At 42.4% G+C, this 27065-nt stretch overlaps 1 protein-coding gene across 1 annotated transcript in view; it reads right to left on the bottom strand.

Moving 5' to 3' along the window:
* LOC147701845 (CD209 antigen-like protein D) overlaps window positions 1–27065 on the bottom strand; it is a 51530-nt gene that overhangs the window by 4931 nt on the left and 19534 nt on the right. The window contains exons 2-6 of the mRNA XM_086930477.1: window positions 20058–20111; window positions 15801–15911; window positions 14629–14691; window positions 12526–12677; window positions 6117–6217 (exon numbers count right to left, since the gene is read on the bottom strand). Coding sequence (XP_086786603.1) covers window positions 6117–6217; window positions 12526–12677; window positions 14629–14691; window positions 15801–15911; window positions 20058–20111 — 481 coding nt within the window. The remainder of the gene's footprint in view (window positions 1–6116; window positions 6218–12525; window positions 12678–14628; window positions 14692–15800; window positions 15912–20057; window positions 20112–27065) is intronic.

Raw genomic sequence — 27065 nt, 5'->3', positions numbered from 1 at the left:
GATCTTGGGTGGATGAATGGATGAATAGAGCCTCCCAATCTCATGGTCCACAGCGCCAGCAGGGTCAGCAGCAGGCAGGGACAGGAGTCACCTGTTAGCACCAGATCAGTAACAGGTCAATATCACATGAAAACATAATTCATTGATTTAGCAGTGTTACGACATAGACAAGCCTGGTTTGTAGGGTTTACACCAATAAAAAGTCAGAAAAACCCTCATGTAGAACACTGCTAGAGCGCTCTGCACCACCACAACCCCTTCCCCAGTTAGAGGGGGTGTGGGGAGCGACGCAAATCCCCCAGATTAAAGCATAGATGGAGTGCCTTTAAAAAAAAATACACCAAACACCATTGAAACGTCTTTCCAGACGAGTGCCGATAAGATCCGTAAAACTTGGCATTTTAGAGAGCGGAAATATATTTAAAATACACAAATTCACAAACGTACAGGAGTAAAAATCAGCATCGCCCCACGAAACAATCCTTCAAGCGGAGATAATCATTAGGGCTCCCGGTTTTATGGTATTTATTTTTTTGCCATTTCCGTCTGTGTTTATCCATATTTATTTTTTGGGCAATTTTTCTGTATTTATCCACATTTATTTTTGACACAAGCAAAAGACGACGCTACAATTAGTATTTTTCCAGGTTTATTTAGATTGACAATGCACACATGCGCTCAGTTGGTATTGGTCAACACTATACATTAATCTGAAAACTTTGCAGTTTGCAAAATGTCCCAAATATGCTTAAAAGTGCTATCACAAGCCATTTGTCTCAGAGCCTTGCAGTTTCTGTCATCAGCAGAGTGCTACATCCTCTCCCCCACTGAACACCATACTGCCCCACTGAGAGAAACTCTCACTGCCTTCAGCTGCAACCCAATTGTGCCACAACAGCGCTAAAGCTGTCCCTGGCCATCACTATGCGGATTGATGTTTTGTGTATGCAGAAAAGAACACGCATTTGCAATGCAATTGGTCTCGCATTTACGCTAGTTTAAGCTATTAGCATTGTAAATGACAATGCCTTTTATTTATCTACTTTAAAAACCAAAACATAAATAAAAGGCATTGTCATTTACAATGCCAATAGCTCAAACTCAAGTAAATGCGAGACCTATTGCATTGCAAATGCTTGTTAATCATTATCGCTCATGAGAGCCGCTTCAGACATTTGAGTTCAGGACACCTGCTGTACAAAAACCTTTTGTGTTTGATTTCATAGACTGGTCCATCTAAAATAAGAATGTAGGTCACATTTAGGGTATATGGCCACCGACTTGTCTCTTAGGGGCATATTATCAAGAACGCTGATAAAATTATCGCCGCTTTAGCGGCAGGAAACTGCTGCAAAAGCGGCGATAATGGGCTTGATAATATGCTCTTGTGAATTCCCATAGCAGCCCAGGTTCTTGTGTTAACCTGGGCTGCTACGGGAATTCAGAGTTATATTGGAAAAAGGAGAGGATTCAATGAGACTCTGTATGTGGCTTTCCGTGAAGGACAGTGTATCTTTCTCTGCCATGCTAAGCAGGAGACCAGTCTCCTGCTGTAGAATTAATCAGTTTTTTGCCTGATAAGGAAGACACCTTGTGTCAATCCCTACCCACTCGGGTAACAACCCGCACTTGAAATCAGAGAAAGGAGGGGTTTGGCCCTGTGGGAAAGAGGGTAGGTAGGGCCTGTTACAGTACCAAAAAGGGAGAATTTTACCTATGCCTCTATTAACAATTATGAAACAACACTTAATGCTGAACAGAGGGAAAACCACTATTAATTAGTTCACCCAGACATTTAATTTATGTCATTTACTTTTTGGGTTATGTGTTTAACATATTAAAGACAAGGAAAGTACATTATCAACTTCACATTGAGTCAACCATGAATATTTAAAAGAAAAAAGCGAGAAAAAACAATATATACAATTCATGTGTAGAGACAAATAAACATACCATACAAATGTGCATTTAACCCCTTCGATGCTCATGACGAGCTCAGCTCGTCATGAGGCACAGTGGAGCTGTGCTGATGACGAGCTGAGCTCGTCATGAATAATGGGAGTTATGAAATATCAGCACTGGAGAAAAATCTCCCTAGCAGCCAAGGTGTTAAAGTATTTTCAGTTACCATTGAACAGTTACCACAAAAACAGTACAAAAAAACACACTGTCAACAAGTCATATATTGAATTTCTAGGGGGTAAACCTTATTAACTACCACCCCACATTCCTGTCATAATGTTACTAAAGTTCATGTTGTTTGACAACAGGAATGGAAAAACAGAAACCGATTTTTTTCACAAACGAAATGACTTAATGCCGACGCGTTTCGAATCCCAGTGTCTTAATCATCGGATTCTCATCAGGGCGGGAGATTTTATCCGTGGGTACTGTTTAAAGAAAAAGAAGGGGAATATATTTAGAGAGAGTCCGCCTCTCTTAAAAAATGAAATAGCTTTTTCGAAAGAACGCATCCCAAGGATGCAACATACCTTATATGACCAATGATTTTTGGTCTTAAAGTCTAATTTTGATGTAATAACTGATCACAACAATCTCGCTCTCCTGCAGGTTGACACCCACGGTTGTTGATGACATTCTAATAAAGAGACTTTAAGTCCAAAAATCATTGGTCATATAAGGTATGTTGCATCCTTGGGATGCGTTCTTTCGAAAAAGCTATTTCATTTTTTAAGAGAGGCGGACTCTCTCTAAATATATTCCCCTTCTTTTTCTTTAAACAGTACCCGCGGATAAAATCTCCCGCCCTGATGAGAATCCGATGATTAAGACACTGGGATTCGAAACGCGTCGGCATTTAGTCATTTCGTTTGTGAAAAAAATCGGTTTCTGTTTTTCCATTCCTGTTGTCAAACAACATGAACTTTAGTAACATTATGACAGGAATGTGGGGTGGTAGTTAATAAGGTTTACCCCCTAGAAATTCAATATATGACTTGTTGACAGTGTGTTTTTTTGTACTGTTTTTGTGGTAACTGTTCAATGGTAACTGAAAATACTTTAAATGCACATTTGTATGGTATGTTTATTTGTCTCTACACATGAATTGTATATATTGTTTTTTCTCGCTTTTTTCTTTTAAATATTCATGGTTGGCTCAATGTGAAGTTGATAATGTACTTTCCTTGTCTTTAATATGTTAAACACATAACCCAAAAAGTAAATGACATAAATTAAATGTCTGGGTGAACTAATTAATAGTGGTTTTCCCTCTGTTCAGCATTAAGTGTTGTTTCATAATTGTTAATAGGGGCATAGGTAAAATTCCCCCTTTTTGATATTGTTACTATACAGCATAATAGTGCGTTATGAAATACATATTTATTTATGAACGTTCCTTTTTCAAAAGGCGACAAATAGACTGTTCTCGAGGGTATTGTTTATTCATTTACAATTCAGCAGAATTGTAAATAAATAAACAATGGGACTGAAATCAGCTCTAATTTGTACTCATTCCTCATATATTTCCGGGACACCCATCTATCTGTCGTTCAGTTCCTTTATTTATTCTGTGCCTCTAGTGATGGCCATTTTGTATATACATATTTTGGGATTCACACACTTGGAACCCGACTCCACCTCGGCGGAAGAGTATTTAGGGTACCTCATTCGTCCATGACCATTGTGGTTTGGGCAAAGGACGTGGCCTTGGTCCTTGCCCTGTGCCAACCACACCTGACACCCAAGCCTTCAAGCTATGGCCTGAGGCGAAGCCTAGTGTGCTCGAAGCACATGGGGTTCTTTACCAGTGCTTCATTTCTAAAAGTGGCCCAAAGCTTTGCTCAGAACCCCGTGGCAGGTACTGTTAAAGGACAGGGTGTCTAATACCAAGACTGGATAGTCTTGATTCCACCTCATCCCTCCCTCCTCTACCACCACACACTCCCTGCTCCTTTTTCTCACTCCTGCAGATTCCTAATTTATTACTCTGTTACAGTTTTTAGGTTTCGCCTATTATCATTCGCTTGCGAATGTAATAGGCGAAAATTCAAGGGCTTGATCGACTCGTCAAACCACTGCGGTTTTCTCACAGTGCATGTGAGTCACGTGACCACAAAAGCGGGTCACGTGACCACACAAGCACGCGCATCTCCCTGCCACACTTCTCCTCCCCTCGCTCGCATTCCCGCCTCCCCACCAGGCTCTCCCGCCCCCATCCGGCTTCCCTCCGGCCATTTGCCAGCATGTACTTGCCAGCATGTACTTCAAAGTCTCACATTCATACTTCTTGATCCAAGTGCTATTGGGTATGTCTTTCATGTCTACAGTCCTCGTTTAGTTGTTTTACGTGAGTCCAGCCCGCTTACCTTCCCCCCGGGGGCCGCTGTCCATCCAGCTGAACCTCGCAATCGGGCCGCATGTGAGAGTTCCTGCTCCTCTAGGCTCCCCAGGGCATCTTCCCCCGTCTGTTGCTCCCCTGCTAGTCGAACGGCCGCAGCGTGCAGCTTTTGGCGAACATGCATGATCTTTCCCATCTCTGCAAGTCAGTCACCCGAACTACAGATAACAGCACATACGTGGAATGAGCCGGACCACAACATCCGCCTTTACCGGAACGGAAGCAACAAGGTTGCTCTCCCTGAGCTCTACCAACACTATGGAAAAACTAAAACAGCGTCGTCCCGGTGCAAAAACAGTGGGGCTATCTTCGACAGGCATCTGATATTTTTCCTTCAGTTTGCTGCGCTTTAACAACCAATACCCGTGTCACATGCTGTTAAAACGGGTTTTGTAGCAAGTTTATAACGTCTAAGTGCCCTTTTTAAAGACCTGTCAGTTACTCTTTTCAGCCAACATATTTTGTGTATTTTGAACAAAGAGCTAGAGTTGCAGCGTTTGTCCAGTTCCCTGAAAAGGGGCTTGAGATATTTATCGAATTAGGCGCTAAAGTGTATTTTCAACATAATACTGCTATAAAGGCGCGGAGAAGCACAATTTAAAGATGGCGTTTTCGGTAGTCGCTCTGCTCTCAGTAGCCAACAATGGAGCGCTGAGCATCTGTTATGAGATCATTGCTTATCTTCGCACATTCCGTGATCGCAGCGAAAACGTTAAAGTGCCTTGCATAGGCAGTCCCGTTTCAATGACCTTAAATAATTCATCAAATCTTAAATATGGGATTAAATTCGTTAATTCTTACGCACGGGAATCGTGCAAGCTGGAATCATATTTTTTGAATAAAACGAAGTTGACCCAAACCATCGTGGACTCTTGCTAGGGCATTGAGCTCCTATTTCACTGTGTGTGTCTCCACCGTTGGAACATACCTTCCCTCTCTTTCTGATTAGCCTATCAACATATTTTTGTAATAATCATTTTATTGGTATGTTAGAAAAAACATTTATGACGTTTTATCCCTTAACATTCCCTCTCCCTTGAAGTGGGAATGCTGACATCCTGGAGTATATTCACTTCACAAACGCTGAACTGGAGGATGCAGCCTATATAGAATAATAAACAAGCACGGGCGTTGCCAATAGGTTCGCTTTTGGAAAGTTGGAGCTATTGGTTTTGTAAATGACATTTTATATTTATATATTGTTATTGACAATGCCAATAACGATATATAAATATAAAATGTCATTTACAAAACCAATAGCTCCAACTTTCCAAATGCGAAACCTATTGGCAACGCCAGTGCTTGTTTTTATATTCTGTCTCTTCCTTCTTCTTTCCCCCTTTTGTGTTTTTCTCCCTCATAGTCTGGGTCAAAGTCTGATGAGCAGAACGAAGTGCTCATCCCAACAATGAGTACTGATGGCCCTCACAGCAACCACCGGCTCAAATTAAGTACTGCTCTCTATCTTTGTTCTCTGTTCCATGTCATTAAAGCTTGCAGGAAACAAGCGGCTCTGGGTGCAGGGGTTACCTTCTGGCCACCCCTTGCCCCCACATTGCAGTCTGCAGGCCACAAACGGCAGCAGCCTGGCACAGTGGGCTCTTGGTGCGTGGTGTGGTTCTCACCAATGCCACCATTCCCCGAAGCCCACTGGCCAGCCATGCAGCGTTACACTTCTTTAAGACCCTCCGATTCCCAACAGCTTGTTGGGTGTGGTCTCATCTGGCTCACTGTCTAGAAACATCTCCTTACATACCTGTCTCCTATAGAGGTCCCATCCTCCCAGATGAACGAACCGTCCTGCCCCTTTGACAGACCGATCCAAGTTGGCCCCTGGCCTGCGAGTTCTACAAATGTCTGAAAATGAAACAGGAAAAATCAGATTATTCACCATATGTTTATAAATATCAGCTGAGAAAACGCTTTTTGGGAAAATAGTAACTTCCCTTAAGACAGCTTATCCTTAACGGAACATCACTTACAACCAGTCTTTGAAGAACTTACAATCAGAAGTGAATCTGATGCTGGTCGCTCCACTTGACTAATGTCACAGCTCACGAGGAGATCTCATTTACTAGGAGGTGTTCTTGGCGGAATCCCAGGATTGTGGCTACATTTGCTAAGTGGCTTGTACTACAAAAACTAGGGTACAAACTGAACGGCCAAGCTCAGCTTCTCTAGGTACATACACTGCGAGAAACTTTGCCATTATGAATGAAAACCTTTTAATTTACAATAGGCTGCTCTCGCAATAGTATGTTGGGGGAGGCCCTCAATAGGCTGCAACATCTCTGGCACACACCTGTAAGTGCTTGTAGTTAGAATGCTCATACTTAAAGCTATGCACGAAGCTGCCTGGTTTGACTTCCAGGGAGTTATCTGGTCTTGCAGTGGTATAATACTCCAGTTAAAGTGTGGCAACACACTACCATTTTATACACTTATTTCAGTTGGGCTTGCACTGGATGATGTAAAATGAACCTTCGGTTGAACCTTTTTGTGGCTCTAGGCCAAAGATAATTGAGACATACAATCATTCTGCCCATTTCCCACTAAAGACCAAAAAACCAGCACAAAACATGTTAGCGACTAACTGATGAACTATGCAATATTCTGAATGACCCCGCTCATTAGGTTTATATGGGCTTAAAATATGGAAATGTGGCTTCAATGTGAGAAGTCGCTGGTGTAAGAAGTCTTGGCAACTTGAGTCCCTGCACTGGAGACTTGTGCCACAAGTCCCCTGTCAACGGATCTGCATGTTTATCACTAGACCACCCCAGCAGAGTACTCTACTCTGCTGCCAGCAAGAGCTCACCCACAGTGTCCTTGAAGAGCTAAGTGTTTCCCTTGTCTCCCGTTAACATAACAACTACCACAGATTAAAGGCTGCTTCCCTTGAAAGGAACTGAAGCACCATCTGCAAACATTATTTCAGGAAGTGTTGGATCTAGTAAAGCCCTTCTAAAAAATAAATAAGTGTGACCTGTACTATTTAGTCATAAATGCAAATCCATCACCAGTCAACTCTTCCTGATTATTGTGCGGGGTTCGTTGGAGGCTTGGTGCTTAGGTTTCTGTTAGGAAGGCAGTCAAGAGATGTGATATTACATTTTCTCTTATGCAAACAGGCTAAAATGTTGTGAAATGGCTTTAGCTGAAGTATACACCTCCTTATTGCACTGAATTTGAATTAGACACGCAATATGCTGTATCTCAAATTTCACAAAACTAGGGGGTCCATCCAGAAAGTCTCTGAATCGGATTTGGGTCTGCCGAATCTGATTCGGGACCCGTCTTTCCGACCGATTCAGAAAGATTCCCGAACTCCTGATTGGAATGTTTTTTTAAAATTTCGTACTTTCCAAGTCGGTTCAGGATGACATTCGGAGGAACCGATTTGTCCGAAGCCAACTTGAACAGGTCTACGGATCCCGTTTCTGACTGAGTGATTTTGATGTAAGATTCGGACAGCCTTTCTGAATCTGTTGTTCCGACTCGAATCAGCTGTAGGAATCTGACTTTGGGGGACTGTAGCAGGCTCCCTGTCACCCACAGCCTTCTAAATAGGGCCCGTTGGGGTACCGAAGGGACTCCCCTTTCCAACCATACACAGTGTGGCAGGCACCAAGGGGCACCCATCACATGGTGCACGATTTACCCCAGCCACCCCTTTCTTCAATGGGAGCCTGTGTATTCGGTCAGAACACAGGCTCCCATTGAAGTCACTGGAAGTCTGACCAAATCATATCCAGAAGCATCGTAATCGGTCGGTCAGACTCCCCGGATCCAATTTGGTTGGAAACCATTCTGAGACTGATTAGGTTGGAATGCTTTCTGACTGGCATAGTAATCGACCCCTAGAATGGGAACCATAAACCTGATTACATAGTTGTATGTTTCTGGCCAAATTACATTTGGTATATAATTTTGGTGATGTCTGCACATACCAAACCTGAAATCCTAATTCATATGGAAGAAACCTTTAATTGAACATGGATAATGAGTTTGCAGCAGAAAGTTGTGAGTCTCACTTCACCAGGCAGCTGAATTAAAAAGGACAAACAGTGCAAATCAACACTTACTACTTTATGGAATTAGTAACTGTTCCCTCTCTTGCAGGGTAGACTGTTCTACATTGATAATGCTGATCTGTGAGTTCAGTCCATGCAGTCTTGAACCTTTGTAGAGACATGTATGATCCAGTTCTACAAGGGTAATGTACACCCTTGAGCAGACCCCTGTGGGGAGACTGGAGGGTTATCTTTAGTTAACGTACAGCCATCGAAAAGCTGGTAGCCTGCTATAGTTGTGCTTCCTCTCATTATGCCTTTTGTATGTAGTTGGATGGAGAGCAGCATTTTTATTGCCTGGCTTTACAGCATAGCTGTCACCAGACAGTTATGTGAGGGTCACTAGAGAGGGATGTTTTGGCTCCGCCCGCATGTTGCAAGCCAGGATACATGTTTTGATTGAGCAGAAGGTGTGAACTTCCTTAAAAAAAAGTGCTTACCCGCCAAACAAATGTGCTCATTTTGTCTTTTTATCCAGCTACCTAAGCTTGAACTTATAGGGAAAAACAAAAACATTGGAATGCTATTTCAGTATCTTGGATAACTAGATAATTGATCTTGTGTTTCTCTGGCAGCAGCACAAATTGGAGGAGAGCGTTCATTAGCCGACATGGATCTGTAGGTCTGGCTTGACAGTGCAACTATCACTTGACCTTTTAACGTACGCCAATATTATTCGACACTTCTTTGCTTTCACACAAATGCATAGCTATTCAAATGCTATTTACCTGTAATGCTTCACCTTACCATAACATATTCATTTAAAGCCAGCCCTATTCGGATTGCCAATGCTTGTTTACCTTATGAATCTGAAAATTATAATTAAATTGAAGCAGCAAAGACTTTTACAGAAGAGGAGCAATAACTTGATTATGGAACAAAAAAGCTTCTTCATTACCACTGGCACATGTATTGATTTTGGAGCACGATAGGAGCAAACCCAAATTGATTACATAAAATTTAGTGGAACATGGAGAGATACACCAGTCAAATTTCCAAAACGATACAGCTTGCATGAGCATCCTGTTACCTGTCAGTAGTATAATAATTTGGGTCAGCAGCTTGCCTACTACTCCAGCATAATGAATGTGTGGATGGGTGATCTTTGAGCCCCTTTAGGTCAAAGGAAGGCTGAAATGGAAGCCCACGTGTGAACAGGCAAAAATGGTTGTTCCCTCCTTATATCCACGCCCCCTAATCCCTCACACTCTCCAGTAAATTAATTACAGCTGGTAGTGCTTGTCCCAGGCTGTGAAGTAATGCTTTTCTCGTAGGGCACCCTTGAGTTTTGCCTGCCTTTTAGAGTCATGAGTGGTGCATCCACAGACATTCCCACTGTGCCTTGACACTTCCAAGCACACACCACAAGCAAGGTCAATTCAAGGAGAATCATTATTGTACTTATCAGGATGGTGTTTACTAAAGGACTGCTAAGATGGCCAGTCGTGTAATAATGAATATGTCTGTATAATATAGTCCTTCACTGTAATACCAAGTGTTACAATTTAACAATTTATTATATGTGGAATGATGGAGGGCTGAGTGCAACTTGTCACGATTCAAACTTCTTACCTTTACATTACAGCAAATTTCAGATGTAATCCAAATAGCCTGTCAATCACCTCTGCTCGAGTCCCATCAACATTTTAGTTTAAATGGTGTGTCAGAGATGGTCTTATGTCCACTGTAGATAGCCTGCTTGCAGCAGTATATGAAAAAAACTATGGGCCATATTATCAAGAAAGGGCGATACATTATTGCGGCTTTTATCGGCAGGAAACTGCCGCTAAAGCGGCGATAATGGGCTTGATAATATGCCCTTGTGAATTCCCGTAGCAGCCCAGGTTAACACTAGAACCTGGGCTTCTATAGGAATTCACAAGGGCATATTATCAAGCGCATTATCGCTGCTTTAGCCGCAGTTTCCTGCCGATAAAAGCGGCGATAATATATCGCCCTTCCTTGATACTATGGCCCTGTATTTCCAACCTGACCTGTTACCTGAAATGCTGTTCCATTCATGTCTCCTGGGAATCAAGCAATGACTGGAGCAGCTGTAGTCTCGCTTAATTTGTGTCTATCAAATCTATAACTTAAACGTGAAATGAGGAATAGCTTGATTTCTAATCCTGCTATCTGATCTTCTTTTCCTGTCTATGTTTTTATTGCTCAAGACACATAGTGGCAGGAAAAAGCTGATTTAGACGGTGTCCTCTGCACTTCATCGTGTCCTTGTGGTGGAACAATACAGTTCCTCCTGAAAAGCAGGGGAGTCTTAACTGGCTGTGTTCTTGTAGGGTTCCTAATTGCAGCATGTTTTATTTTTTATTTTTTTTAAAGGCCGCTTTTTTGCTGACCAATTTTGGTGAAATGTTCAGATGAGTTATCAGCATCGAAGAGGTTGCTGCAATATAATAACAGTAGTATGAAAAGCACTTTAAATGGTATAGTAATCGTAATTTTGACACAAACTAAACAGGAATATCAACAAAGATAAACAGCATTTTTTATAAACAAAATATTTAAAATATACATGATAGGGACATTCTGGCCATTAATACAAAATAAGCTGAAAAACGAAATATCGTATAAAAAAGAATAGGATGAAAGTGACAAACAAAATAGCAAAGCAGAAGAAAAAATAGGATCTGATATAAAATATCTTAAATATAATGTTTATTTAATTGATAACATCAAAAGAATGATCAAATACTTACTAGGTGATTTACTGAAGTAATAGACCCAATGACATCTACTGTTTTCTTGTCAATACTGTTCATATAGTCCAAAAATTCCAAAGAACCCATAAATAATTTAGGGTGGGTCATGGAGATTTACGTTTAAGGCTACAATTCACTTTATATCATAAGACCTCATTTCAATCCATATAATTTGTGAGTATATATTTACATTTGTAGGAATAATGGTGGATCCAAGAGAATACACATGACACAGTAAATGGTGGGTGAGTTGGCTATTCTTGAGAGAAGATTCCACCACCTGTAGACCACTAACATGAAATATAATCTTTTGGAAGATGGACTGCAGTTATACGAGAAAGCTCACTTATCAGGGTGGCAGTTATGGGCCTGGGAATGCCCATGTAGACTAATGTATTTTGCTGGGACATTGGAGATATTAGAGGCGTATTAGCCTAGTTAAATACAAAACCCTGACAAAGGACCATGAGTGTTTGTTTGGACCGGAAGGATTTGGCTGTATAGCACTTACTATGAATTTGGAATAAAGGATCTCTTTACAAAACATATAAGACTGGATTTGTTTTCCTTGCTCTCAACAATGTTGGAATCTGCCTTACAGTAGCATTTAAGGGCGACAAGTCCCGGAGGATTTGTGCACGGGTCATGATACTACAATTGTTAAATAAATGAGATGCAGCTTGGTTAGTCCGTCACCTCTCTCTGTTTCTGTAATCTTTTGGAACAACCTTTGAACTGTCATTAGAAGGTATGATGCTCAAGATATTGCAGGTGAAGCAGATTCTGCTTCAAGCAAATAGCCACAACCCTGTGCAAGTATGTTGAGTTAATCTGTGTGGCATCCGCCTGCTCTCTTCTGAAACCCAGAATTGCAGTAAATAATCAGGGAAGGGGTCCCTTCTTGGAATGCCGAATCTTGAAATTATATTTGTAACTATTTCAGCACTGCATAAATTTACATCATAGTTAACGGCGTAAGTTTCAAGGTTATGCATACATGTTTTTCCGGCATTGCCATTTTATTGCTGCACTGTGACACGACCAGCCGTGGTCGTGTAGGTAAGAGCGGTCGGGCCAGGGGGGGGGGGGACGGGGGTGAAAGGGCGGGTGGGGGGCAGGGTGGTTGGGGGATTTTGATAGACCACCTAGAGGAAAAATGTAATATTTATTTAATTTCCCCTCGTGGTCCTCTGTCGAATCCCCCCGCCCCAAACCGGCCCCAATGATCTTACCTGCATGGGCCAGGGCTGGACACGACAGGTACGGCCCTTGCATACAAACACGATGATGATGATAAACAAGCCTTCACACACTGTGCATTGACTTTAACTTATACGCCCACATTTGGTCTTCAAAGTAAGTGTTTCTTTACCTGTTCATCTCTGTTTTTAATTACTGCAAGCTGAGAATCCATACGTCTGCAGTTATCTCTGCTGGCTGTCCAGTTGAGTGAGTCAATGGAAAAGAAATAACAATTTCCAGAGTGGTAGATCCAGTTACCGGGACAGTAAGTGCAGGATGGGGCTGTCAATAAAGAAAATAATTACATGTTAAAGGGCATAGTATGTTAATTAAGCTCATTTAAAAAATCAAAAGCACTATTAATTTATTTCTACATCATGCCTATGCAATTTAATTTCAATAAATCACTCTTTCATATTACTCAGAAGGATGATATATCTTCTATTGTTAGTTATCTATCTAATCCTGAACAGAGTAACAGTAAAAAATACCCCGGAATCAATCTTTTGGTGATGCGCTTAATTCTTTCTTTATTGACAGCATTATTGCCATTAAAGCTAGCATTCCTCCTTGTCCCTTTCCTGGAAACCAACCGGTCACGGGTAGGAACTTTCACTCTTTGACTGAATTACCTATTACCAGCGGGGATCTCTTCTTTAACCTGCTGATTAAAATAAAATCTGGCACTCACTCTGATGGTTGCCCCCCTCAAGTCCTAAAGGAAGCATTTCCCACACTCTCTGACCCTGCTCTGTCTTTACTTAATTACTCACAAACACATGGCCTTGTTCCTAGAGCCTTTAAAGAAGCAATTGTAGACCCACTTGTTAAGAAAACCGGTGCAGACCTATTTGTTCAAATTATTGTCACATATAACTTCTTCCTTTTTTGCCTCTATTATTATTGAGCAATTTCATTGTCTTGATCCACACCAAGCTGGCTTCCACCCTTCTTACTCTGAGACAGTAATTCTGACCATGCTGGATGAAATAAGGGAAGAGGCTGACAAAGGCACCACACAGCCACTAGTGCTTTGCGATCTATCCACAGCCTTTGACAGAGTTGACCATGAACTTTGTTGTGGATCGTTTCGAGGCCACTGGTATTCAGGGTGTAAAGCACTTGAATGGTTTGCATCCTTTTTGGATGAACGATTCCAATTGGTACGACTCTCCTAATACAGATCTCCTACAGTCAAACTGACCTGTGGTGTGCTTCAGAGATCATCCCTGTCACCTCACCTGTCCAACCTGTATATTCTTCCACTGGTATAGTCTTTGAGGAAAATGAAAATGTGCACCTTTAACTATGCTGATGATATGCAACTTATTTTTGCAATCCGCAATACTCCAGACTCAACTTTGAAAAAACATGTTGTTCATCCAGAACTTGATGAATGGTAATCATTTAAAATTAAACCAAGACAAGTCATAACTTATTCTGGTTGGAGGCTCTCAAAACGCATGGAACTCCAACTTTTAGCCTGCTGAGCTGGGAACCAATGCTATAAGAACGCCTTGGTCAACAGGCATTAGTTATTTTAATATATATTTAGTTAATAAACATCCGTTGCTGTGCTCTTCTCTAACATAGACAGACAGTACCATGTTGAAAAATTAAGTGCCAGCGTCGGAAACCACCGGCTCAAATTAAGGTCTGATGCAAATGCTGAAGAAAGTTAAATTAAAAGAGATGCAGTTATTCTTCTATGAACCGCAGCAACGAGCTGCTTTAATATCGTAGGAGTATTGGAGTCAAAGCGGCCAATACATTAAGTAATACAATAAAATGAAAGGAGTTGCTTGACAACCACACCGGAACTGAATGCACCATTTAAAATGAGGATGTGCATATGTGCAAGGGAAAAATGCTGTCACTCAAAATAAGGGGAGCCAATGGCTGAAGTGGATCTGCATGTTGTATGCTGTGTTGGGCGGAACCAAATTGTGAATGACAGTTTGACAGGCCAGTCAATGAAGACTTTAGACTAAAAGCCTCATATGTGTGTATATTAGGTATGTTTTTAACACCAGTAGTCTGGTGAGACAACTAAATCTGTTTGAAAGATTAGATCCAAAAACATAATCTCAATAAATAACAGCGTGGTTACCATGAACAGCTTGGTTATAGGAGCCATAAACAATGCACTTCAATTTGTCTTATTCCTATTAGTAGGAGTGTAAGTGGTAGTATAAGTGGTAGTTCTGCTTGTAGTTCACAATCAGTCAATTACCGTTGTTCACACAGATATCCGCCTGCAACTTTTGTAGTCCTGAATTGTCGATCCCTTTTTTACCTGTAAGAAAAAAAGGTGGATGTAAATTGACAAGTATATGGTGATAGGGAGCAATGCATTCTTAAATAACCTTAACCGAAGTTCCTTCTTCTATGGTTTGGTCTTCATTTGGACTATCAAGTGACACTTTATTATGCAGGAGTGATGCTGGTGCAGAGAGACAAATGAATGTGCATTTGCCCACATTAGGAAGTTATTGTAATCAGTTTCCCCCAGTTCTGGTCCAGGTCAAATGTTCCACCCGATAAGGATGGTCGCAATGATGAGGTTAAAAGGTAGGCCAGCTCATTCTACTCTTGGACCAATGACTGAAAAAAGACTGAGTCAACATAAGTTGTGACAAACTTACACACTGAGGGCCTCATTTATGAAAAGTGTTGCATTGCTGCGGTAAAACAGCGATGCAACTCTTTACAGTGCGCTATCCTTGCAACACCATAGATGCACCGTATTTACTGTGCGGTACTCCATATCATGAGCAATGACAGATGCGTCAAGAATTCTGACGTATCTGTTGGCGCAAAACTCATGCATCGCTGGAGATGTGCCGGAAGCATGATGCAACTCCAGCAATGCATGGGGGAGGCCCATATACATTGCACTGCGTCGCTTTTACACCTGCTATGAAGCAGGCGTAAGGTTTCGACGCAGAGGCGCCCTAGAAGTGGCTCAGTGAAATATAATAGATTTCACTGCACCACTACTATGAGGCTTTCTAGCAGGGGATCGCCCACCCTGTATATATTATACCTGAAGCAGGTACAATGTGGCGGAGGGGTTTACAAAGTGACGCATCTGCCCAGATGCATCACTTTGTAAATATGGCGCAACGTGGCACATTTTTTACTCCGCCTCTGCATCACGAAAAGTAATGCAATGGCAGCGCAAAAGTGTCGCAAGAGGCTCATAAATAAGCCCCTGAATGTCTATTATACTTTATGTAACACCAGTTGGCCACTGTTGCCATCATGTATGGAAATGAGTATATTTTTCTGACATGAGGCTAGAACGTGTGAGATTCTCTTAGGAATCATGACACTAGACCTAATTGCAATGAAGATTTAAGCATTTTTAGTTTTTTCAGATATGCTCATATGAAAGGCACTTACATTGGGTAAAGAAGATGGCTATTACAAGTATGATAACGAATATGATGAGTAGGGTCACAGTGATGGCTATTATCCTCCAGAGACGAAGCTTTTTCTCAAGGTCCTTCCCTTCTGTAAAAAATGAGAATTGGCAGATATCAATCTCTGACCATTTTTGCAACAGGTACCATTCATTCCTTTGCAGTTTGCACCCTTCATACACAGAATTACTCAGACCCAGCTATTCTCTGTCAATTTTCATTTCTAGGGGTACATTAGTGCGATTCTGCAACCTTCAGAGTTTGGCGCACATTTTGAGCAATTGGTAATGAGGATGGTCATTCCTGCCCCAGCAAATACCACTTGCTGAAATGGTATCTCTGGGGGTTGTGATTACCCCATTAATCATCATTGTGATGTGTCACATCCACGGACCCCACAAAGTACACCGGACACAGGTATGAGGTTGTGACTTCTTTATTATCTCTTTCGTGTACAGCTGGTTACGCATATATCCTCTCATCGTCCCTGTCTCTCCACAATGCCCATCCCCACACCCTTGACCGGATGTGGTGTCCGGTTCCCTACTGTCCCCTTTGTCCATTGCAGGGTCCGAGAGCCCTTCACCAGGTCACTACATCTCCCTCCTTTGTTACAAAGAAATGCACATGCAGATGCAACTCTGCCTCAGCACATGCCGGTGTGCTTCCGACCATTACATTTCTTCTATTAGTCTTTTAGGCTGTCTGCATGCTCTTCTTGGTCTGGCCTCCATCTGTTGTTCTTCTGCTGGTCCTTCACTAGTGTGTGTTTCCTGTCTGTTGCGCTCTGACCCTTCTTGTTCCACTGTTTCCTCATCTTGGTCTTCTTCATTCTCCTCCTTCAGTCCTTTGAAGTGTGAGCTGTTCCTTGTTATCCTCTGGTGTTCTGACTCTGCCGTGATCATTGGGCCCTTCACTTTTGTTATTGTTAGCAGGTCTTTAGAGAACATGCTGTCTGATTTCCTTTGTTGTCGTTGACGCACTACCACTGTGTCCCCTGCGTACTTTTTCATCTTTTCTTTCGCCTCTTTGTCCTTAGCTGAAATGCTGCTGGGTTCTGGTGCCATGATCACTTCTACTTGCGGTAGTCTCGCCCTGCTTGTTATTCCCAGTACTAGCTCCGCCGGGCATCTTCCTGTGGAGCTGTGAGGCGTGTTTCTGTAGTCAAGTAGCATCTGGCACAGAACTTGATTACGTGATATCTGCGCCACCTTTGCTCTTTGACTTACCTTTTTGATGTTCCCATGAACCTCTCCACTATTCCATTCACCCTAGGCCACAGCGGAGTTATCTTCCTGTGATTTATCCTAGGTAGGCCATGAATCTGCGGAATTCTTCTCCTGAGAATGGAGGCCCATTGTCTGTTTTTAATGTTTTTGGTCAGCCCCATGCTGCAAATATGTCATCCAGTATTGGTAAGGTTGGTGCTGCTGAGGTTGAGGACACATGGTGCACTATAGGAAATCACGAATACTCATCATTGACCACAAACAGATAATTGCCTGTGTCCAGCGGCCCAAAGACATCAGCTGCTAATGTTATCCAAACCGCTCTTGGAAGTTCGGACATTTGGAGTGGTTCATTCTTGGCTGGTGATCCTGTCACTTGACAGAGGTGGCATGTCGTGATAGTGTTTTCCACCATGCGGTCTAGGCCAGGGAACCATACCTTTTCTCTTAGCAGTTTCTTCGTTGCTACTATGCCTCGGTGTGACTCATGCGCCAAATTTACCTGTTGCCGCCTGAGTGAACTTGATATCACTATCCTTGTCCCTCGCATCATTATTCCTGTGTCTGTCTCAGACAGTTCTTCATGTATCTTCTTCAGAGCCAGCACTTCTTCCTTGCACACTCCTTCTCCCCATGTGCAGTTATTGTTGACGTGTCTCCATCTCTGTTGTCTCATTGTCTCGATGGCCATTTGCAGCGTGGCATCTTCCTTAGTATCCCTTACTAGCTCCTTTAGTGTTATCGATGCCGGGGTGTTTTGCTTTAGTATGAATTTTAGGTACTCTTCTGCCATCAACGTCGTCACTTGCTCCTGTGCCAGCGAGTGTCTTGATATGTAGTCTGCTGGGTTGTGTTCTTTCCCTGGCTGGTGCACAGTTGTGAAGTCATAGTCCATCAGCCTTATGCCCCAATGCTCAATCCTGGGTGGCATTTTGGCTGACGGGCTGCCATAGATCGTTACCAGTGCTTGGTGGTCCGTTATGATGGTGAATGACTTCCTGTAGACGAAGATGTGATAGTGTTCACACGCCCATACAACTGCTAGGCTTTCCTTTTCTGGTTGCGAGTATGCCTTCTCAATGTCTGTTAAATTTTTACTTGCATACGCCACAATTTTCCTTGGTGAGTCTCTCCCTGGCAGATGCTGCACTAGTATTGCCCCTAGTCCTACCAGGCTTGCATCGACAGTCAGTTCAGTGTAGAGTTGCGGGTCAAAGTAAGGGAGATGTTCCACCGTCATCACCGCTTGCCTGATTTCCTCTAAGGCCTTGTTGCATTCCTGAGACCAGATGAACTTCTGTCCTTGTTTAGTCAACTCTCTTAGCGGTGTGCTCACCGTGACAAAGTCTTGTATATATCGAGTACAGTAGCTGGCAAGTCCTAGAAATGATCTCACTTCTGTGACATCCATCTTGGAGTTACATTCTTCAGCGTAGCTACTTTACTGGGGTCTGGCCTCATCCCTTGCTTGGAGAATATGTGTCCGAAGAAGACCAATTCCCCTCTCCCTAGGTGGCATTTGTCTCCATTCAATGTTAGGCCCACTTGCTCCAGTTGTGTGCACACTTCTTCGGACAGGAGGTAGCCCATATACCCTATGAAAACTAGGGCAATCATGTATAACATACAACAATTTCTCATAAGGGTGTTAATTGGAGGTCAGTTACATATAGCACAAATAATTGCTGAGAGTTTAATCAAAAAGGGAGAAAACCAGGGAGGCAAATTTCTTTTGTACTATAAATTGTATTTGAATGAATATACATATTTGACATATTTAGCTTCATATGATCAAACATATTGAAAGGTGACACTGCGTTGCATTGAATGACATGTAACATGTGGGATACTGTGTGCACTAGTGCTCCTGAAGGATTGTGACGGCGTAAGTGACACGTGTGGAAGTATGTACAGCAATAGGGAAGGGCGCAACAAAGAACGAGTAAAGTTAAAATGTACATAGTTAGGATCCGAATAATAAATGGTAATGAATACAAAAATAATCAAGTGGGGTATCCTTGAGGGGAGCGCCGAGAGTTCCGCTGTAGAAGTAGACGGCGTTTCGGCCTGTGGAAGTATTAGGCCATCATCAGGACCAGGTTACTGCTACTTATATGGCAGTGCTGGGGATAAAGGGATATGTATATATCTGTATACATGTGATCATTCCATGGTGGACCAAAAAAGAGGAACAGATAGCAGAAAGTAAAAGAATTACTTAAAATTGAGCCCAAGTTGAGGAGGAAAAAGGGGGGAGAAAAACAGGGGAGACAACGGTTGCCACAGAAAAATGCTGCATGACTAGGCTCAGAGAAAGATTGTGTAAAAAAGCGCTAATCCCAACGCTGCAAGACGACTTATGCGAGAGGGCACACTGTCAGAAATCCAGGTGGGCAGTGTCCAATGCAATTAAGAAAGGACCTCCGGAGGTAATGTCTAGCGGGAGAGAAAGGAAGAATTGAGCAAGGGTATGATGCGGGGAGGGGAAAAGAAGGGGTAAAAAAAGGAGGGAACAATTGCCCGGAACTTACTGGGAGGAACGTAAATTGGGTCCCAAGATTTCCAGCAAAAGACACAGGTTATCGCTCCCTGTCGCGAGAAAGCCAAAAGCTGCTGGTCAGATCACCAAAAAAAGCAAACAAGCCTGATAAGTAGGCGTCCTATGAGAGAGCCAGGGTGGGGAGGTGTAGGACCCTAACTTGTGTCCCCTTTATGGTCGATTGGGCTGGCTGTGTGGGAGGGGGATAGAAAACGGCATGGGGCGGCCATGGTTCACAGCCTGGGGAGTGGCCCCTGGGTGGGGGAGGCGGTCGTGAGGTATCGCAATGAAAGGTAGTGCGGGTTGAGCCCTCCAGCGTGGTGCAATGAAATAGAACATGTACTGGCTGTCATGTCCTGAACTATGCAGGGTCGGTGGCAGTAGGAGTAAAAGAAGTAAGCATTTAAAAAAAAAGTTTAGAAAATTAACAGCTTAATAACTAATGTGTGTATAAAGCTCTAAGTCTTACCTCTTAAAGTCTGTCCATCTTGGGAGGACTTCTGTATGCCTGCCTCTGGTTTAACTGTAAGAGAGTTTTTAAATATGTTTGAACTGAATCTTAATGTACAGGGAATACGATTCCTCAACTCAACACTGAACCACTTATTTGAATATATTCGCGCGCCACATCTAAATGATCTTTTTTTCAGGATCGCTCATTGCGTTAACAGTAACTCTCACAAAGAATCAAGCTTATGAAAGGGAGCATGATTGTTTTTATTTCAATTTACACATGATCAATATTGGTGCTGAGCTTTACACTGTAAAACCACAGGTGACCAGAATTGTAAGTACCATTTAGCAACATCACGTCACATTACTCCTGAGACTTGAACCTTTCCAGTATATGGGATACAGTTAGAAGTCAACTTTTTTGTCATTGTGTAGGAACATGAGTTTAGTAAGATTCCCATCCTTTTTGTAAAACTGATAAGTAGAGATCAAGAAGGTCTTATTTGTCAAAAATTGAATCATGAAATGAGTTTTTCATGGCAAAATCAAATTGGTTTTGTTAAAACAAAAGACTAAATATGAAACAAAGAAGTGATTCATAATGCCTTGTGCCAAATAGAATATTTTGCTGCTAAAAATCCCGGCACATTTAATTACTTCATGACTGCCAAAAATAAACCGAAGATAGGAAAACTCCTGTCACTAATACAAATGTTAGTTATTTTTATTGTATTTGATTAATGAAAACCTTATACACATTCTTTATGAAAAGCTCACATTTTATACTCAGATCAATTTTTATAAATAAGTAAAACGTTGAAGGTTAAAATGTGTATTTGAATGGTAAAAGGTTAATAGAAACGTCTTGTTCTAATTGCCCTTGGGCTGCATAGTTCTTCCTTCCCCGCTGACCGTGAGGATCCCCAAAGCCCTTGCTTCTTCCATTTTAATGTCTACGATGGTTAAAAACTTCACTAAATTGCAATTTTGATGCGGATAATTGGAGTTTAAGCACGATATTACTACTTGCTGTCGTGGGCGGATCCCACAGGCATTAAATTCTTGTTTGAATAATCTAACCCTTTCTCGTTCAAATGCATACAAGTGCAAATCAAGTGTACCATGTCCTTCGTTCCCGTATCCCAAGCTGAAATAGGTTAGTGGGCTGAGTGTTTTGTAGCTATTCATAGTCGCCTATTAGCGAAAGGGACCTGATTGTCTTTCGTACTGCTTTTTAAAAAAGTATATGCGAGGTTGGTGTCTCCCAAAGCACGGAAAGCCCTGTAGTTGCTAGTCTGCTCTTTAAAAAGTTCATGGCTGTCCGCTGTGAGCTGAGCTGCAGCTCCTTCCATAATAGATGGTTTAAAGCAGGGGTCTCCAAACCGGTCCTGGAGGGCCGGATCCTTGCCAGATTTTTAAAATTACTACATGTATCTCAATGGGGATATCCAAAAAATCTGGAATGCATCCGGCCCTCCAGGACCGGTTTGGAGACCCCTGGTTTAAAGTATTCTCAGTGGCATCCCTAATCTTGTGCCAGCTTGTTAGGTAGCCCCTCGTCATGCAAGGTGTTGATTGGTGGGCCAAAATTCCTGTCTGATCTGAGCCGCCGAGGCATAAGTAGGTATATTAAAGAGGATCCTATAAGCTCTAATCATAGTGCTGTGCAGAGTCTTAGAGCCCCTCCCTCTCAGAGCAATGCTTCCAAATGAGATGTTTGGTGACATTTTTGCTTGGGTGACCTGAAGCAGGGGGAGAGCCTGGGACCTGTCAGCTTAGTTTTTAGTTGTTTTAGCCATATTGATAAATGAATTAATTACTAAGTTACACCCAATTGTTAAAATAAATAACAGGTTTGTGAGGGAAAAACAAATCCGTTCCTGACAAACAGCAACTGATTAATAACAAAAACAGGTATTCTTGAAAAAAACTAGTGACTACCTGACTAAACAAATAATTTGTGACTAAAACAAATAGATTCTCAATAATAAAAAAAATCTCTGATTAAAAATGGACTTGATTTCTGAAATAATAATTCATGTGTAACAATATTGTATTAGGTATTAGAAAACAACATTGTTTTCTGAGAAATAGTAAATGATTTTTGAAAAAATTAAATTGATTCATAGGAGAATTGACACACAACATTCAAAAATAAACCCTTGACAGACTGTAACTGATTCCTTAAAAATATACTAATTCACAAACGATAATTCTTTAAAAAAAATGTTTATAAATCTTTTTAATAAACATACAATGGTTCCAATAAACAATACAGAGGTATCAGCCAGGATATACACTGTGAAGATGCACGGGAGGAAAAATGTCATACCATTACATGACATAGGAGGGGAATGCTACGTGGCGAGGAGGTCAACTTGTTCAGCACAACGAGAGGGTACACAAATCTCACCATGGTATGTATTCCAAGGACTCCAAATACGTTACCACTTTTTGGGGCATCCCCTGGCTGAGTACACTGTCTTCTCTCTATACATGCACCAATCAAGTTCTTTTTCCCAGGCTTCTAGTGTGGGTGAGTGAGTTGCGCCCCATAATTGTGTAATATTTCTTTTAGCAAGCATGAACCCTAGTGTAGCCCACTGTGTCTAGTGAGTGTTCAGGTCTGTGGGTTCCCATATATTCAGGAGGCACCTACGCGCCTCTGGGCAGAGGCAGACATGCAACACTGTGTTGATTGTATCATGGACCTTGTATGAGAAGGAACTGACATATTTACACGCCCAGATGATGTCCATGAATGTCCCAATATGGACACAACGCCGTTTGCATTCTCCACTATCAGACCTCCCCATATGTATCAAGCGGGACCCGGTGATATATATATATATATATATTCTATGGTGGATTTTAAGCTGTACTAATCTAAGGCGTGCTGGAATAGCAACCATTCGAGGGGAGGCCACGACCTCTTGCCAGTTTTCATCATCTAGTTCAATCCCATCTCACCTCCATTTCTCACGCAACGATTGGAGGGGATCCGTCATGTTATTGATTAGTTTCTTGGATATTAAGGAGATAGTATTTTTGGGTAGGTGGCCCTCCTAAAACTCTGTCCTTCAAGGGTGAGGCTTCGGGAGGAGCAGTCCCCTTGGGTAGTAGAGACTGGAGTGAGTGTAGGACCTATGCATATCGGAAATATTCAGTGCCTGCCAACTCATATTCTGTTTGTAGTGTGGTGAAGGACTTGGCCCCTCCCTCTCCCCAAATGTCTTTGATGTGTGAAATGCCAATAAGGTCCCACCTATCAAACCCCTTTGATCTCCATAGGTTGCCCATCATCTCAGAAGACCAAAGTGGGGTGGCTAATGTCAATCTATGTCCCTATCCAAGAGAATTAGTGGTGTTGTGCCAAATGTGAACGACATGTTTGGTGGGCCTGTCAAGGTGTATCTTTTCGGCCGTGAATATAATGCCCTGTTGTAGTTGCATCTGGGAAGGAGCCATCTATCCATGGCATAGCAGGGGGTCGTCGATACGGCCATACGTATCATGGTTGATGGCTGCTGGATGTGCTGCCCAGTAATATTTTTTGATGTCTGGGAGGCTGGTGCCCCCTTCATACCAATTTAGTGTCAACTTATTTAGGGCGTTGCAAGGTTTGCCATCCCACAGCAAGTCTCTCTGGAGGCCTTCAACTTCTTTAAAATAACGCATCAGTACAGGGTCCAGGGTGTTCTGCAGGGCGTGTCGAAACCTAGTTAAGGACATTATTTTGAGCAGGGCAGCTCTGCCCAAGAGTGAGAGGGGAAGTGATTTCCAGCTGGCAATATCTTTCTTTAAGCTTGCGCAAGGGTGGAACAAGGTTTTGTGCATAGCGGATTGAGGGATCAAGAGAGATTAAAATCCCCAGATATTCAGAGCCCGCAGTATTAACCTCTATTGGACAGTCTCTTGGGGGGATGGGTGGATCCCCCCTAAGGACGAATAATAGTGACTTACCCCAGTTGACCGTAAAATCATAAAATCTACTGAATACCGCCAGGATATCCAATACCACTATGAGGGATTTCTTAGGGGAAGACAAATAAAGCAATATGTCATCAGCATAAAGTGAGATGTGGTCTTCTAAGTCAGGGGACCATTGCAGTCCTCGTATCATAGGATCCCGTCAGATCCAGGCTGCTAGTGGTTCTACGGCTAGGGCGAAGAGAAGAGGTGAAAGTGGGCAACCCTGACGGGTTCCCCGACTAAGTAGGAACGTAGCCGACAATTTATTGTTGACTACCACCTGGGCTAAAGGCTCATTGTCTAAGACACGTACCTATTGGAAGTATTTCGGGCCAAATCCCATCTTTGCCAAAACTGCCCAGAGGTAGGGCCATTTAATAGTGTCAAACGCCATGGTTGCGTCTAAGGACACGATCACAGCTGGTTCTCGGATGGTATGCGCTCTGTCCAATACCCCATGAACTCTGCGCAGGTTCAAGACCGTATTTTTGTGGGGTTTAAAGCCGGATTAATCAGGGTGTACTAAGCTACTGATTATTTTGACTAGGCGGGTGGCTAGGAGTTTGGCCAGTATTATAGGTTTGGCGTTTAGAAAGGAAATTGGCCTGTATGAGGAGCAGTCAGTCTTGGGTTTTCCTTCTTTATGTCTGGTGACTATGGTGGCTATCCTCTGTTCCCTGGGCAATGTTCCAACTTCCCTGGATTCCTCAAACATAGACTTTAGGGATGGCACAAGTTTATCAGGTCGCAATTTGTATAGCTCGATGAGGATACCATTGGGACCAAAGGGTTTCACTGAATGTAAGGAGCGGATTGTGCTATCTCACCCTTTGTTAAGGCACTATCCATAAAATCACAATCTTCTGGGGAGAGGCTGGGTTGCCTAATGCCTCGCAACAATTCCTGAGAGTCCTCTTCAGTGTATGTGGTGACTGTCGTGTAAACAGTCTGGAAATGACTGGCAAATCTGTCTACTATTTCTTGAGGTTCAGTGAGAGAGATGTCCCCATCAACCCTGAGTTCTGGGACCAGTCTGCTTGCCCACTCCCTCCTGTCTAGCCATGCTATGAGTTTCCCTGCTATGTCTACCAGGTCATAGACCCTGCCCTGTTGCTCCCTACCCAGAGTTTTGGCCCTGTCCATAACTAGAGGCTTGTAGTCGTGTTGTTTCAGGCTCAGTAAGTGGAGCTTATCTGGCGTCACTGCAGAGTCCAGATCACCCTCCAACATATACATTTCAGCTTTGATGTCTAGGACTTCTTTTTGTTTATCTTTCTTCATTCTAGAGATCAATGACAAAGACTGACCTTGAATTACAGCCTTGAATGCTTCTCATAAGGACTGGGATGAGGACACTGACCCCATATTGTCAGAAAAGTAATTGTCCAGGCCTTTGATAAGGGTTTTACGGATTGTTGGATCTCGTAGGTGCCATGGGTTAATTGGCTAATTAATGCATTGACAGAACTTAACACCAAAGACGAACGCATCAAACTCTCCTGGCAAATCAGCGACAGTGAAATCTCATTTCTTGATGTCCACATCAAGATTACCGAACAAGGAATCATCACCGACTTGCATCGTAAAACCACCAGCCGCAATAACACATTACATTTCACTAGTTTTCACCAGGGATCACTTAAGAAGCATTTGCCTTTTTCGCAAATGTTACGTGTCAAATGCATTGTATCGGATAAACAAACTTACAACACCAGAATCAAGGAAATGCATCAACGCTTCCTAGACAGAGGCTACCCTGAAAAAATTCTTAATGAAGCACAAACACGAGTGGCCAACATTACTAGACAACAAAGCCTTTCCAAAAGCCTGAAACAACCGAATGAACGCATGGTCTTGGTATCTAAATTTTCCACGGCTAGCATCAAATATAAGAGAATTATCCTCAACCACTGGCCGATTTTACAAATGGAACCAGATTTTCGGGACATTTTTCACACTCCTCCACTGTTTGCTTACACCCGCAGTAAAAACATTAAAGAAATTCTCACCACTCAAACACCCATCAGTAAAAACTACAAAGGTACCCAACCATGTTTAAACTGCAACAACTGCAATTGTATCATCAAAGGCAATACCATTAAACATCCCATGAAAGGCCACTCCATCAAACTTCAAGTAAATGCCACATGTGACTCTACGAACCTTATTTATGCTTTGAAATGCCCTTGCGGAAAAATGTATGTCGGCAAAACCGAGAGGAAGATAAAAGTTCGCATTAACGAACATAAATCTAACATCCGTGCAAAACAAGAAAAATCCAATGTTGCCATGTATTTTCACGAGTTTCATCACACCATTGCACAACTTCAATTTACAGTACTGGAAACTATCACTAGTACTGAAGGCATAGACAATCGCAAATTACTACTGAAAAGAGAATTAGAATGGATGTACCGTCTACAGACACTCAAACCACATGGATTGAATGATCGAGTTGAATACAGTTGTTATTTATAATCGTTATTACATCTCATTGCTCTTTATTTCTCTTTATTTCTCTTCATTTCTCTTAATTTCTCTTCATTTCTCTTTATTTTCCTCCATGGCACTTTACTTTTGTTTCTCATAACTTTGTTCATCTTTTTTGACCACTCTAAGATGGCCCCCGTTGCCACTTTTCATCACCTCTTTTATTTTTACCACCAGCATTAGTCCTTTTTCTATCCTCTTTACATCACATTTCCTTTATTTACATCCCCCCGCGCACTTCGCGCTGACTGTACTGGATTACCCTGACTCCCGGATTGAAGCAGCGGTCCACTCCGCAACTTCTATGAAGTGAGTACTTTACCCTCGTGCAGGCTCCCGTAACGGAACCGCGACATTGATTTCAGCTTCCCACCCATCCACGCCCACCGCACTTGTGTTAGATTCCCCTCACTTCCTTGTACCTTGCCGACTTTTTGTCCACCGCACTCCTGTTAGATTCCCTTCACTTCCTTGCCGACTCTCTGCTCACGTACCTGCCGAATTGCACGTAGCCCATCACCTTTCACATCAACCTCTTTTTACCTCGGCACCCGATCTAGAA

This window comes from Lissotriton vulgaris, chromosome 7 (assembly GCF_964263255.1).
Source record: "Lissotriton vulgaris chromosome 7, aLisVul1.2, whole genome shotgun sequence".
Taxonomy (NCBI): Eukaryota; Metazoa; Chordata; class Amphibia; order Caudata; family Salamandridae; genus Lissotriton; species Lissotriton vulgaris.
This window is presented reverse-complemented; position numbering and strand designations above follow the sequence as displayed.